This window comes from Pyrgilauda ruficollis, unplaced genomic scaffold (assembly GCF_017590135.1).
Source record: "Pyrgilauda ruficollis isolate IOZ18807 unplaced genomic scaffold, ASM1759013v1 scaffold57, whole genome shotgun sequence".
Classification (NCBI taxonomy): domain Eukaryota; kingdom Metazoa; phylum Chordata; class Aves; order Passeriformes; family Passeridae; genus Pyrgilauda; species Pyrgilauda ruficollis.
The window spans coordinates 164,127-179,703 of record NW_024527377.1 but is presented as its reverse complement, the minus strand read 5'-3'; the positions used below and the strand labels follow the sequence as shown (position 1 = coordinate 179,703).

The window sequence follows — 15,577 nt, the reverse complement described above, 5'->3', positions numbered from 1 at the left end:
TTTTTCAGAGGAGGATAATGAATTTGAGGTGCATATTGCTTAGTGATCTAAATATTTGCACCAAACAGATTCTGTGTTTATTCAGTCTATAATATCACTCTGTATAAGTCTAACACAGGGCTAATCCTAGCCAGTGACATTGGAAATATTGTTATTCTAGTTCACACTCAACTTCAATTTCTAATTCATGTTAGGGAAAGCAAAACTTGAGCCCCTTTCAGGTAAAGTAGTGACAGGTATCTTTCCCATCTCTTTCTTCCTACATGCTCCTGTTTTCTCTGGAAATCTTCCCTTTGTCTGAGCTGAAGGGTGCCCTTAAGGTGTAGAAGCAGTTCCATAGACATTCAAACATGACCTCAGAAAGTCAAGACAGACAAACTGTTTGTATATTCCAGGAGAATGGGCACCTGGACAGATCTCCAGAATCTGTTTGGGCAGTTGCTGGTTGACAGTTGACAGTGTCTTGTGATTGTCATGGTTTGACACTGGCCCAGTGCCAGGCACCCACGAGAGTCAGAGTCACTGCTCATGCTCTCCTACTACAGCTGAGCAGTGGAGAGGGAAAAAAAATTACCGAAGGTTTCATAAGTGAGATAAGGACTGGGAAAAATATTTCAAGGGCAAAACAGGCTCAACTTAAAGTTGCAAAGTGGATTTATTACTAACAGTCAGAGGAGGATAATGAGAAGTAAAATAAACCCTTAAAACACTTTTTCCCACTAACAGTGCAGGGAGGCGGCGTAGGGGTTTTGGTCAGGTTATCACTGAGATTTTCTTCTGCTGCTCAGGGAGAGGCGTCCTTCCCCTATGAGGCTGTGGAGTCCCTGCCACGGGTGACAGTTCTCCAGAGTGGCTGCACTGTCACAAGCAGCAGCCAAACCACACCTGCTGTGAATGTGAACTCCTCCCACAGGCACACAGCCCTCCCAAAACTGCTGTGGCATGGGTCTCTCTTCCCACGGGGTGCAGTCCTTCAAGGACAGGCTGCTCCAGCCTGGAAGCAGGGCCCTCTCTCTCCTCTGGGTCTTCCACTGGATCACAGCCTCCACTGACCTTGGTGTCTCCAGGTTGTTTCCCTCACATGTTCTCACCTCCTCCTCTTCTCTGGCTAGAAGAAAAATTGTGTGTGTCTCACTTCATTTTGTTTTTCTTCTCAAATCTGTTATCACAGAGGTGTTCCCAGCCTCTCTCGTTGGCCCAGCCCTGGCCAGCAGCATGCCCATCTTCAGAGCCATCAGGGATTGGTTCTGCTGGACATGGTGGAAGCTTCCAGCAGCTTCCCACAGGAGCCATCTAACCCCCCTGCTATGAAAAACGAGGCCATGCCAAACCAATACAGTCCTTTAAGTGAAAATACATATAATGTATACAATGAGTATAATATATTAGTTTGCTTTACAATGCCTCTGTTCTGAGCTGAGGAGAATGGGAAGCCATTAAGCTGTAGGTATTTGCTACTGAGATTGAAACAGCTTCCCTTGTGTTGAAGTCAGCTGAGGTACAGACAAAGCAATATCTCTATTAGGAGATAGTAGGGCAAACATCCTGGTCTTACTGGAGCAGAGTAAGAATGCCAAGAAAACACACTCCTTCTGATACCTTTTCCTCTGCATCTTCGTTAGAATACATATTTTTCTTCTTCTTCTCTCTCATGCTGTGACTATGAAAAATCATCTATTGCCAGCACTGCAGCAGGAAAATAGAAAATAAGCTCTGGCTCCAACATCTGCCTAAGATCACTGCTCCTGGAATCTTCTCTCTTGTTCTTAGAAAGAAACACTGATGTGTTTACTGTCTCTGAATGGGGTTGGATAGTGAAGGAGCAGAAGGCAGGGGCAAGAATAGGGATTTTATTCCAGGAAGTGCTGGACAAGGAGAAATGCTGATGCAGCAGGGTGGGCTGGAGAATGTGGTGTGCATTTACAGACATTAGCACGTCAGCTTACAAGAACATACTAACTGTCTGACCATCAAAGGAAAATGAGTTTGATGAACATGCAGAACTCCTGTCCATCTCTTTGCTTTCTATGGTAAAAGTAATATTGTGGCCAAATGATCTGTGCAAAACTCCTCTGCATCAGTGTTTATGCTGTTCTTGTGTCTGCTTTCTGAAGAGCTGGAAAGCAGAAGGCTTACAGCCTCTTGAGGGTTTAGGAAGCATGTTTATGCTGCAGAGAGGTTCTCAGAAATCTGGCTGGCCCTTTGCCTTCCTCATTTGGAATGTGTGTCTGGGATGGAGGAGCCAGCCGAGCTTATGGCTGGAGGGTTCCTCAAGCCTGTGCAGCTGGAGAGCAGCAACTGCAGAATTGTGACTCCAGAGATTTCAAGCCAGTTGAGTTCCAGCAGGTGATGAATCACAAACCAGCTGTGGAGCACAAATAGGGCCTGGTTGGTTAAGAAGGGATAGAAATGTTTCGATGATAAGTTTAATTTCAAAGCATCATTTTGGTTGCCCTGCCCTTCTCTCATAGCTTCTTGTTTGAGCCTGTCCTGGTAAAGATTACGTTGTCTGCTTATCCAGCTCTTAAAAGGCAAAGACCCTTTTTCTCATCAACTGACTAACAGACTGAATTTTTCTCTTCCTGGTTTTGTTTTATGGTTTGCTTGTTTCTTCTTTTTTTTTTTTCCTTGTTTCTTGGCAACAAAGAGTGGCATGTGGAAGGATCATGTGATTTATGAGAAAGGGCTGTGAGCTGTGAATTGACTACAGTTTGTGTGATGTAAGTTTGGCTTCAGGCAGAGTGAAAGCTATCAAAGGTAAAGGACTGTTTGGCTTTTGTAGAAAATGGGATTGATGAAAGCAAATACACAGAAATTTGGTGTGTGCCAGACTGCTATTTCATTATCCAGATCTTCAGAAGCAACTGTCACTTGGAAAGAATTTTCATGTTACTGCAGGGGTTAGAGAAATTCCAGGTTGCTTTATCTGAGCTGATAGTTTCAATCAATGGAATTTGTTCTCTTAAATCACCTTTTCCATATTTTAAAAAATCTTTCCCTTAGTTCCCCTCTTTAGGAGTCTAAATAAAGTCCTAATTTTAAAAAAATTACTATTTCTTTTTTTACAGTCTTACCAAGCACAGAACTTGTTCTCATACTTTGTGGATGAATACCCTTGCACTGTTTACATAGGAATGATTTTATGTTGAAGGGCTGGAAAGTTTAATGGGGAAAGGAGAAGATTGTTGTCTTTTTGTTTACATTCTTAGAAAATAATCTCAAAAACAGCCTAGATAATGATGGGCACTCTTCAGCTCATTAGCCAGTTTGTCTCAGTTTATTACTCGGAGGTCCAGCTTGAGTAGTCATTGTCTAACTCTGCTGCAGTTTATTGCAGCAATTCTTGTTAATTGTTGCTGTGTCTGCACTGGACAGTTTATCACTTTGTTTTCCTGATATTTGAACACTACTCTGTGTCTTTCAAGATGTCCTTGGTCTTCTGCTTTTAGGCTAAAGAAACCTTCTACTTTTTTTCAAATGTCTCACCGTCCTTGTTACTCTCTTCTAGTCTGAGTGCAGTGCTCAAAACTGGATGTAAGAACCCTTCCAGCAGTGACATATAAATCGTGAATTAATGCTGTTGCTTTATAATTCAAGTAACAAAAAGCAGTTGTTTTGTGAAGCCTCAGACAAAGAAAATTACTTTAGAATCATAGAATGTGCTGAGCTGGAAGGAACCCACACAAATCATCAAGTCCAACTCCTGGCCCTGCACAAGACACCCCAAGAGTCACACCAAGTGCCTTAGAGCATTGTCCAAGTGCTTCCTGGGCTCTGTCAGACTTGGGGCTGTGATCATTCCCTGGGGAGCCTGTTCAGTGCCCAGCCACCCTCTTTCTGATTGTTTACCCAACATAAACATTCCCTGACTCAGCTTCATGCAGTTTCCTTGAGTCCTGCCACGGTCACGAGAGTTAAGAGTTTCAGTCTAAATTTTAAGTGACTTTCAATTAGAGAGAAGCTTCTACTTTCACAAGTAGTTGGCTCTTACATGTATTTTGTTAGACCTCTTTTGTTAAATCTCTTTCAGTAGATAAAAATACTGAGGTATAAGTTAGTGGTAGGACTTAGTTTCATAATCATTATTTTTGCAGGAAGTTGAAGTTCCCATGTTTTGTTGTTTGCTCTTTTACAGCTACAAGATGTGAATTCCCAGAAGCAACAGACGTACACCATTTTGGATCTAATGAGAACTCGAAATATCCTAACTATCACAATTATGTCAGTGCTTCTTTGGTAAGCAAGTGTGATTCAGGAGTATGTAACTTTAAATACTAAGGTATTCTGAAGAGATCCAGACAAAACCAGCTCAAAAAACAATGACTAGCTGGCTGAAAGAACAAAATTCTGGTTACATAGGTTCTTGATTTTGGTGACAGTGTAGAAACACGTGTGGGTTGGTGTTCCTTTCTGAAAGAGTCAGGCTTATCCTGAACTGAGCAAGAATCCAAACAGCTGGCAGTGGATGTGTGGGAATGCTGCTTGATCCTGGGCCTTGGGGAATGCTCTTCTGACTGCAACGAAGTCATTTTAGAGGAATGAGTCATACCCTACCCCCAGTCAGAGAACTTCTGCCCAGGGATCCGAACGTGATGCATGACTTAGGGAAGAATCTTTCCATTTCTTTTGTATTGGCTCTTAAAGGGATAATGCTGCCTTTTAAGTTCTCATCTGAGTCCCTATATTTTCCTGATATCTGCTTTGTCTACTTGTCATCTTCAGCTTGGTTTTCACTAGCTGAAGCCATGCTTTATGCTCCGTTTGATTAAATGGTGGTTATTTTCCTTACCAGAAATCTCAGTAAAGCTGTAAACAGAGAGGGTAACTGAAAACCTGCCAGAGGCTATACAAGTGAGGTTTAATTAGTGCATGTACCTAATGACCAAACCAAGAAGGTCCCTCAAGTGCTTGGGAGCCAACTAACTTTATATGCTGTCTTTTTGAACAATGTTTCTGTTCCTTAGTGAGGCAGAGCCTCAGAGTTCAGTCCACTGACCTGCCAGCACATACAAGATGATGTGGCATCTTAGGTCAAAGGATGATTTGGCTTATATTTAAGCCAGATTCTCTGGCCCGTCACCAAGCATAAGGCCAGGCCACAAACACACTTAGAACTTGTGCAAAAAAAAACAGCTCAAAAAAAAGAGTAATGTTGGTTCCTTGCAGAAATGTCAGTAAGGTGCCTATATGTCTTACTGCTCAAGTCCAGTCACTGACTCTCATGTTTGATTGGAGGTGAGACTGCCCTACTCCTCATCTGCTTGACGTGGGGCAGTAGCTCCTGGGCACAGCCAGTTTTGGGTGTGTGGTTGTAGAAATCAATGGCAAAACCTGTTTGAACAGTATCTCTGGTAGGATGAAGCAACTGAGAGAAGCACTGACATGACAGTATGTAATCCATTCTAATGGATTCAGTAACCCATACTGAAGGGCTTTTTACCACATCAAAAATCAAGTTTTATGATAGGCGGGAAGAGTCAAAGAGGTACAGTTGATTTGCACACCCTTACCTCCTCTTGCAGAAAAGTATTTGGTTAAGTTGGGCAATTTTTTCACTATTCTAATGTGTATGTCAGTGACCTAATCTCCTTTAAATTAATTTCCCAATATATAAAAATATAATATCTTGTGCTTTCTCACAGCACATAGTTTTTCAGCCCATGGTACACTGATAGTATATTCTGTGTCATGAATTAAAAGTTCTCACAAAAAAGGGCTATAAAAGAGGATAGCTGCAGACAGTAATATATCAGCTTTACATAGTGCTGAGTGTTTTGTTAATTTTGACTAAGTAACAGGCCATTAAACTATTCCCTTTGCAGGGTTTGCACCAGGGATGAAGAAGTTTGGTTTCTTGGCACCCTAGGATGTGTAAATACCACTGAAGTTTTTCTACAAAATATATAACTATACTAAGGTTTGCCAATGCAACCTTAAGCTAAGGCAATCTGCTACTAAAAGGGAGTTCCACCATTAGAGTTTGTATATAAAAATAACTCCAAGGAGCACAGGGTGTGAAAAACACTGCAGAACTACTTCTGAGAAGAATGGCTTAGGGCAGGGCACCACAGCAGTAGGGGGTCACTGTCAGCTGTGTCACTTCATGGCTTCCCAGGTGCACTAAGCACCTTTATTTTAAGCAACTGGACCATGAAGGCTCTTCCAATATTCGGTGAGGAGGAGGAAGAGCAAATCTTTTGTCAGTGGTGTACTTGGTGCTGTGCAGAGGTTTTGCTCCAGGTTCTGTCATAAGGTAGATGCTGGTGGAGATGAAGTGCCAAGTGTTCTGTGCCTCATGTTTGCACCTGGACATGTCCTGATCCACTGCCCATTATTTCCTTATTTACCGCATTATACTTGTTGGTAAAGCTTAACCTTCTCTACCCAGCATCTCCCAAGACAGGACAGAGTTTGTCTCCAAGGCCAGTTGTGCATTACATGGAAGCCAGCTGTCAGCTGGCACAAAATTAACATGGCAGTGATCCAGCCACCAAGCTCTGTCCTGATGCACTGACCTAGGCAGCCAGCCATGCCAATGTGATTTGGATGCTGTCCAGCCAGTTTGGAGCATGGCAGAGAAAATCACAGGCTGTTTGGGCCTGCCAAGGTGCCATCCTCTTCCTCTCTGACTTTATACAGAAAGCATGGAGCGTAATGACCCAGAAACAATGCTCTCCACCCAGAGCTTCCTGGTAAACATAATGGAAAGCTGCTGTAGGCCTCAGCAGCAGTAAAATTCAGTAGCTCAGACTTTCAGGTTAAGGCTATAAATGATAGCAATGGGAACTACTGCATTACTGCAGTGTGAATGATCATCGCTTTCTTCCCAGGGTAATAGATATTTTTCTTTGAATTTAAGAGCAGTCTGAAAGATCAAAAGCATCTGCATGGATTAATTGTTGACTTGCTGTTTCTGAAGTCAGCACTTCAGCTGCTTCAGGAGTGAACAAGTCTGCCAGATGCTGAATTTACCTTACACAGCCATTTCTGTGCTTGATGGAAATGTGAAATAGGTTCACGGCAACCTGAGGAAGAAGAGAGATTTATTTGATCCTGCTATTGTTTCTTTCAGGATGATAATCTCAGTTGGCTATTTTGGACTTTCTCTTGACACACCTAACTTGCACGGAGACGTGTATGTGAACTGCTTCCTGTCAGCAGTGATTGAGGTCCCAGCCTACATCATCTCCTGGCTGCTGCTCCGCAATCTCCCCCGACGGTACTCAATGGCTGCTGCGTTATTCTTGGGAGGCTGTGTTCTTCTCTTCATTCAGCTGGTGCCTTCACGTATGGAATCATTAGTTGATCTCACATATCTATGATAGGTGACGTGCAGTACCTTGCACGGGGCAGATGTGGAGGAAAAGTGTCTTACGGGGACTAAATACAGACACTCGTGTCCTGTCTTTGCCCCTCTTCCTTGGTTCTCAGTGCTGCTGCACAAGTAACTGCCACAACAGGACATTCAGATTCAGTTTGAAAGGTGGGTCATTGGCTTTGGGATCGGTTGGGATTAGAATTGTCATCCAGTTTTGCCTCTAAACTACATCTCTGGCAGGGTGTCCTGGTAAGGTCCAGGTGTAAAACCAGAACTAGACCAACCAGAGTTTGGTAAGTGGAAGTTACCAAGGGGCTGCAGAACTCACTTGCCAAACAGCTATTGTTGACTTTAGAGTTTGTTTAAAGAGTTTCTTTCAGTGGAGTCATTGTGGAAGTATTTTTGATAAGCAGAGATGTTTGTACTGAATTAGTGTTGATAGTTAAAATAATATGTAGCTGCTGGGAAGGAGGGCCAAGCAACATCTATTGGATCTCAAACCATACGTATCTTTAGTCCAGTTAGATTAACAGGGCTATGGAGTCATTACTGATAATAATATTGAACATAATAGGAGGTGGTGTTGCCTAGGACTCATTTAAAAATCAAAGATATACAAAAGAGAATGTGCAAGAACTGTCTTGCTTATATTATACAGGTAATATGTGTGCTGCATTGTCAGGTTTGGGTGGTTTTTTCCCCTGTTCTTTGAGTTAATTGGACACCGATACAATCTAGTTTGATTTTCAAATCTTAACTGTCCCAGTTAAAGTCAACCCACCTTCCTAGAATTAAATTATTATAGCTAAGAGTGTTAATGGAATGAAGAATGTAGCTAAGAATGTTAACGAAAAAACAGAGTTTTAGGAAACCTAAAATAAAATAATTTGTTTCAAATGTCTTACTTTGTTCACTTTATTAAAAAGGGATATATGGCATTTTCTGCAATAGCAGAGGTCTGGCCCCTGAAACCTGAGAGGATCTCAGTAGTTCTGGCTCTGTTCTCCTTATTTTTCACTGGGCAGGAAGCCTTGTTCTCAAGAGAAAATGGAAATGTTGACTTCTAGTAATTTAAAAAAGAAAACATTAAAAAAGAACATTGCTTATGTTTGTGGATATTTACAGGGAAAAAAGACACCAGATATTGGAGTTAATTAGGCAAGAGTTACACAAACACAGAGGAGTTAAGGGATACAATGAACTGCAGGAGCCTGAGCCCTGACTGTGTTTGGATTTCAGATCTCCGTGCACTGTCTATTCTGCTGGTGATGTTGGGCAAGTTTGGAATCACGTCTGCCTTCTCCATGGTTTATGTTTACACGGCTGAGCTCTACCCAACAGTAGTAAGAAACATGGGAGTTGGAGCAAGTTCCATGGCCTCCAGACTGGGCAGCATCCTCTCACCTTACTTTGTTTACCTTGGTGAGTCACCTGGGCTCCTGGAGAGATGCTCCAGAGACTCAATTCCCTTGCCTCAATCAGGACACTTCTTACAGCTATTTATTCCCACTGCCTTGAGTTCCTACAACCACAGTTACAACAACATACACTTTGAATGTCAGGCTGATGGGGGTTGGTTGGTTTTGTTTTTACTGAAAACACAGATCTTACACAGGTAAAGCCCTGAACCTTGGTACAAACATTACCACAGAACCACAGAATGGTCTGCGTTGGAAGGAGCCTTAAATATCATCTCATTCCACCTCCCTGCCATGGGCAGGGACACTTCCACCAGACCAGGCTGCCCCATGCCCTGTCCAACCTGGTCTTGAGCACTTCAGGGATGGGGCATCCACAGCATCTCTGGGCAATATCAGAAACTTAGATGCAGCATTTTTTTTTCTTTCTTTTTTTCTTTTTTTGTGCTTTACACAGGTGCCTATGATCGATTCTTGCCTTACATCCTGATGGGGAGTCTGACTGTGCTGTCAGGAATTCTCACACTATTCCTGCCTGAAAGCTATGGTATGCCTCTGCCTGACACCATTGATCAAATGCTGCGGGTGAAAGGGTAAGTGCCACCTGATTCAACACTCCTCTGCTCTGGGGAATGGACTTGCCTAGGTGTGGTCAGAGGGAGAGGCTGGTTTTGGCAGCAAAGGTAGTACTCTGTTGAAAATACAAAAGCTTAGCTGAAGTCTTAGTCCCTCTTCCCAAGTGTAAATGTTCATGAGTACATCTCTCAGCTCCAAATTTATTATTTGACTCTGATGACTTAATAAAAGTACATCTGAGGAATGCATTCTAAAAGTGTGTTGCTTTATCAAGGTATAGGAACATGTTGTAGATCCTGAAAGTCTCCTAAGTGCTGGGGAAGAGCTGAACTCTTCCAGTTTAGTTCAGCTGATCCAAAAGGCACAGAGCATTTGGCCCTTTGCCATGGCTCTGACTGAAGATGACACATAAGCACAGATGTGGTGTAAGAAAGGGACCTTTTCAAATGAAGTCAACAGGATATTAAAATTAGGAGGCTGTAATGTCAGACAGGACTCAGATTTTTTTTTTCCTAATTTCTTTCATCTGTTTTTAAAGTTATTTTATTTTTTCTTTCTTCAATCCCCAGGTTAGAATACAGGCCTCCATCTAGTAGCACAAGGGATTCCAAGGAGGAAGAAGAAAATCCAGAGATTTTTAAAAGCACAGCTTTTTGATGGAACTCCTGTGTATTTCCTGGTGGACTGAAAGTTAAATGGACTTTTCTTCTAAAATTTATCCTAGAAAGGGCTAGTGACAACACTTTGTTTTCTGTAATTTGAACCTTATTTATTAATTTAAACACTGTGTTCCCTACATTCTCTTTTTATATGAACATAAATACTTTGTAGCCTTCAGTGAGATTTTTCAGCCATGGTTGAGTTCATGCAGTAGTACCATGGAGCAGAATCTGATCAATCTTTTGTAACTTTCCACGTATAGTTCAGCTGAAAGATACTTGAAAATGAGTTCAAGGGCTGGCAGGGGGCCTGGATTCTTCAGTGAACCTCCTCCAGAGCTAATGCTTACATCAAGAGGTAAAAATTGCCTGAAAAAGTTGCTCATTGCTTTTGGTTCCTTGACTTCTGTTTGTGGACAGGAAACTTATTTATTATAGGGAAGGTTTATGACAATGTGCCTCTCTTTGATCTTACTCAAATGACTTTGCATATGCTGAATTTGTTACCAAATTGAGAAAGATGCAAAGAAAGATTTTGAGAATTAATCATAACGTGTTATGTTTTAACTCAGCATAGACTGAAAGGATTGCCTTGCACAAAGTATTTAGCACTGAAATTTTGTTCACAAAATTCACTTGATTCCAATGCTGGATTTCAACTGTACCTTCTTGGTGAAGTCGTTTACATCTGACCTTGGATATGGCCTTTTTTCAGGCTGGATTTATTCTAAATAATGCAAACGGTTTCACCTGTGTGTAAAGGGAGTGTGTTAGTTTGGCATTCTCCCTTTTCAATATGTGGTGAAAGTTTTATGTATAAATTGTTTTAATGTTTTCTGTGCAACTTGGATGATGGAAACAATTCTCCTGTCTTTGTCCTGTGTTTTTCCCACTCATATACACATGCACACGATTAATATATTTAGTTGTGAATTTTCATGTTAATCATGCCACTGCACTGACCTCATGGTGGAATGTACTGAGAACAAAACTCAGAATATATCACTGACCCCTGATTCTCCAAGTGTCAACTATATGATTGCTGTGAGGTCTGTTCACTCTAAGTTTCACTTAACTTATGCAATCAGTGAATTGCTTTTAAATTGTTTTTTAAAAAACCCAACAAACCCACAAATCTTGTTGTCAGTCTGCCAAGAAACCATTCCTTGTGTTATGGAAGTTTGGCATTGCCTGTGTTTCTTTAAATACACAAGATATATATGTACACAGAGTCTCATTTGTGCTATGCTGGTTACAGTGTGACAAATGTGCGTGGTGAAAGGTTTCTCTCTCATGGCACTTGTGTTTTGTTTTGTCTTGTTACATTAAGACAATAATAATAAACAGCCTAAACCTTTGTAGCCTAAACTCTCAGGGTCCTTACTGTACTGCAGCAGCTGGTTGGGGAAGTTTTGCATTTTCCTATGGTGTTTAAATATACAGGTGGTGTTGGCTGATTCCAGTCTTTCATTAATCAATATCCCAAATTCTGACCTTGGTAACAGACTCCAGCAATGGGACTGATGTGTACCTTGGACTGCTTGTCACAGGAAGAAAGTAGAAAATGCTGTATAGACTATAGTGGTTTGGTTTGGTTAAATTCTTCCTAACAGTGTCTTGAGCTCTAGGGTTTGCTTCACTTTTCCTGCATTTTCTCACCTCCTTATTTAGGATTTGCATTTACGAATGCAGCAGGGAGCTGACCAATGTCCCCAGGCCAGAGAATGATACACAAGCACAGTGTTGTCAGCTTTTCCAAGGAAAAAAATTCAAAGCTTGGGGCAGATTCAGTGTCACTCCTCTTTAGTAGGTTGACAAGCCCTGAGCAGGCAGGTTTAAAATGCAGTATGTGATTTGAGGCTACTGCCAAAACTGAGAATCTGGATTTTACAAGCCTCACTGCACATCACAGGACAGCCTTGACATGAACAAATACATGTCAGGATAGTGCATGTAACAGCCAGTCCCCCTTTCCTGAAAACATGACCTGATCTGTTAGGTTTACAGCCTCTTTGAAATACCCATTGCAAGAGTATGTTGTAAAACATAGTACAAATAGTTTTCTTTGTAAACCTTATGTTTAGGAACTGGAACATTGCGAAGCAGCTTTTTTTGTGTGTGTTGAAGAATGATCTGGTAACTGCAGGAATCTGAGGCAAAACACATTTAGCTGCAGCTTCCTTGTAATGAATTTGCCAATGTAAACAACCATGTCCCATAAGGCTCTTCCTGTAAACAGCTTCAGAAAATACCCTGAAATGTAAAATACGTGCTTGCTTGATAGATTATTTAGTCTGGAAATTCCAGTCCTAAAGTGCAGTGTCAATTTAACATCTGATTTAGCTGTAATTTCTTACCCACTCTTTTATCAAAGTATGTGCCTTGAAAGAGAGACATTTTTTCTTGAATATTTAAATATTTTTATGTTTACTGAAGTTCTTTGTGAGGTTTTCTGTTGTTATGGTTGGTTTGGGATTTTTTTTTTTTTAATCCAGATTGGGGAATTTCCTGATTGTGACTAATACTACAAAAATCAATGGCAACCACTTCACGTCAAAAAAAGGTTTTTTCTCTTGCTTATGTTTTTAAAAACAAAGTTTGAGTCAGAAATGTGGAACATAATTGATATAGCAGACTGGGTTATTTTGTACTTACTGTTTTATCCTACTCTTTTCAAGTTCAGTTCTAAGCCAAGGACTTTGTTCTAGTAGGTAACAGGCATCTCCAAAAGGAACTGAGGAAATATTTTAATAAACAAGATACAGATAAAAGGACCTGATACAGTAATGGGCAAATCTTAGAGTGGTGTCCATGCTGGCAACAGATAAGATTTGCAGCACAGAGTATGTGCAGAATAGGGAGAAAGGACAGAACTGACTTTTGGAAGAAGAATTGTGATAAACCTGTGAGCTTGTGCTGCAGAGGAAGAAGATGAACAGACTTTGACACTCAGACTGACCTTAACCAGGGAAGTCCTGCATGATTTGGGTGCCTATAACCTGTATCACAGCAGCAATGCATGTTAGTTACCTGGTTAGGGAGGATTCCCTGTTGCCAGAGAACAATCACACTGCCATATCTTCACCAAGGGAAGTAGCATATGGCCTTGGGGACAAGGATCTCTTCCTTTCCAGCTCTCAGGCTGACTCCTGTCATCCTCTCAGCCATGTCACATAATCCTGTGACTTCTGTTTCTTTGCTTGGAAATGCCATTAACTCAAAAGGTACCACAACTGCTTGTGATGTTTGTGCTCCACAGTCAATAATTGTTGGAATCTCTGACTCTCCTGACAGTGAATGTAATGCTCCCATAAGCATCATTTAGTACTTCATCTTCCACGATGGGGCAACTTTAGCTGACTTCTGACACTGTTTTGTGAAGAGGTGTGAATTCCTCCCCCCTTTGCAAGTGAGCATTGCAAAGGTGCAGGGGAAGGTGGATGGGTACACAGGGAGGGGGTGCATTGCCCGGGGAGCTGGACTGTAACACCTGTTTCAGTATTTGTAGAATAGAACCTTAGTCCTGGCAGTTATAAATTATTTTCATAAAACATAGAATCAGCTTAGGACCATAAAGCCTTAGGTAGACGTGCTTTTGGGAGTACCTTAAACCAGTAATGGCTACAGCCTTGTACATAGAAAGATAAATTTCTTCTAAGAATGTAAATATTCCTAGCTGTACCTACATTGATTCTTACCCTAGTTTTTTTTAATAGAGAAATGCTTGTTATTTGTAAAATTAAGAATAAAATGTCTGGAATTATCTTTAAATTTTTTTTTTCATCTTCATGTTTAGAAATATATCCTAGTATCTATTGAAAGGCTCTTGGTATGAAGTTTCATTGTTTAACGGCCACTCTGAGATCCCTTGGACTGTCTGTACCCTGGATCCTTGTATAAGAGCTCTCTGTGTACATCCAAATAGCAACAGGCCTGCAGTGCCCAGGAGCCCAGCAGCCCAGAGCCCAGCAAGAGATGCCAGCAGCACTTGTGCAATGCAGATGTGCTGCCCAGGATCTGAGCAGAACGAATTACCCTTTTAGAATAAACAGCAGGTCAAGAGACAAGATTCTATCCCTCTACTCTGCTCTTGTGAGACCCCACCTGCCATGCTGTGTCCAGCTCTGGGGCCCCAGCATCATAAGGATGTGGAGCTGCTGGAGCCAGTCCAGAGGAGGTCCTGGAAATGCTCTGAGGGCTGGAGCCCCAATGCTCTGCAGCTGGGCTGGGAGAGCTGGGGGTGATAGAAGAGAAGGCTCCAGGGAGACCTGAGAGCCCCAGCCCCTGGCTAAAGGGACTCCAGGAGAGTGGGAGAGGGGATTTGGACAAGGGCATGGAGTGACAGGGTAAGAGGAAATGGCTTCAAACTGTCAGAGGACAGGGTTAGATTAGAGATTGAAAAGAAATTCTCAACTGTGGATGGGCAAGTGCCTACTGGAACAAGTTGCCCAGACAAGCTGTGGCTGGCCTATCTCTGGAAATATTCAAGGTCAGGTTGGATGGGCTTAAAACAATCTGATCTAGTGGAAGGTGTCCCTGCCCATGGCAGGGGTTGAAATGAGATCAGCTTTAATATCTCTTCTAACCCAAACCAGTCTGTGGTTTCATGTAAAACCCCTGGTGCCTCTAGCAGCCTGTGCACAGTGGCTTTTCTTACATTTGGGGTCATTCTTCTGCACAGAGCCTGGGAGCAGCATTCCAGAAATTCTTGTTCAGAAACAAATGCTTCTGAGAAAAAAAAAAAAAATCTTCAAAACGAGAGACTGCACTGTGTAAAGCCAGTAGTTTCTGGAGATGATGTCCACAGCTGCAGGGAGATAGTTTTTCTGTCTCACTTGCACTGCAGATCTTTGAATCCTCACAGCAAGTCTTACCTGTGTCACTTGACTCTTTGCCTGACTTCTAACAAACTACAAGTATACTGCCTCCTAGGTCAGCTTTACTTCGAGGCAATGTAAATAATGAGTGATAAGCAGCAACTGTCCAAGAACACCAGGTAATTGATTACCTGAAGAAAATACCTTAAAAGCCTGCAGTCACTGAGTGAGCATTCCTGGTAGCAGCTGTTGCCTCCTGGAGTGAGCAGCTGTGCAGGAGGGGTATTGCAGACCAGCTGAGGAGGATGTTCCTTGTTCCTGCAAAGCACTTCTGAGAGTCCCAGCTTTTCTCCCCTTGGCTGTGTCAGTGTTGGTTTTCTGCTAGAAGTGAGACTTCTTGAAGTATCTTAATTGTGACCATGTGGAGGGTTCTTTGCCCCTGAGGTGAACCAACTTAATTTCCTTTCGATTTATTCATTATTTGTTCTTAGGCATAAGAACTCTTCAGTGCTCTGATAGCTTTATCCAAGCCACCAGAGTTCATGCAGCTCCTGCTCTCAATTGCCGAGAGGGTATCGGTCAGAGGGAGCTCTCCTGTTATGGGACTGCTGCTTTCCCATGAAGAAAGTTTCTCCCACCACTCCAAGTGCCTTCTCATCAAGTCCCCAGAGGTAAATGACCTTGTGGGAGCTGGGTCTGCCATATCTACAGGGACTCATAGAATCGTTCCGGTGGGGAAAGGCCTCTAAAATCATCCAGTCCATTTCCCCAGCAGCACTGCCAAGCCCA

The 15,577-nt window shown here is 42.1% G+C and overlaps 1 protein-coding gene across 1 annotated transcript in view; it reads left to right on the top strand.

The window, feature by feature from the left end:
• LOC121361415 (solute carrier family 22 member 5-like) overlaps positions 1-13,662 on the top strand; it is a 28,064-nt gene extending 14,402 nt beyond the window's left edge. Inside the window, exons 6-10 of the mRNA XM_041482091.1 lie at positions 4,136-4,236; positions 7,073-7,287; positions 8,558-8,740; positions 9,194-9,329; positions 9,882-13,662. Of these exons, the coding sequence (XP_041338025.1) occupies positions 4,136-4,236; positions 7,073-7,287; positions 8,558-8,740; positions 9,194-9,329; positions 9,882-9,969 (723 nt within the window). The 3' untranslated portion in view covers positions 9,970-13,662. The remainder of the gene's footprint in view (positions 1-4,135; positions 4,237-7,072; positions 7,288-8,557; positions 8,741-9,193; positions 9,330-9,881) is intronic.
• The last annotated feature ends 1,915 nt before the right edge of the window (positions 13,663-15,577 follow it).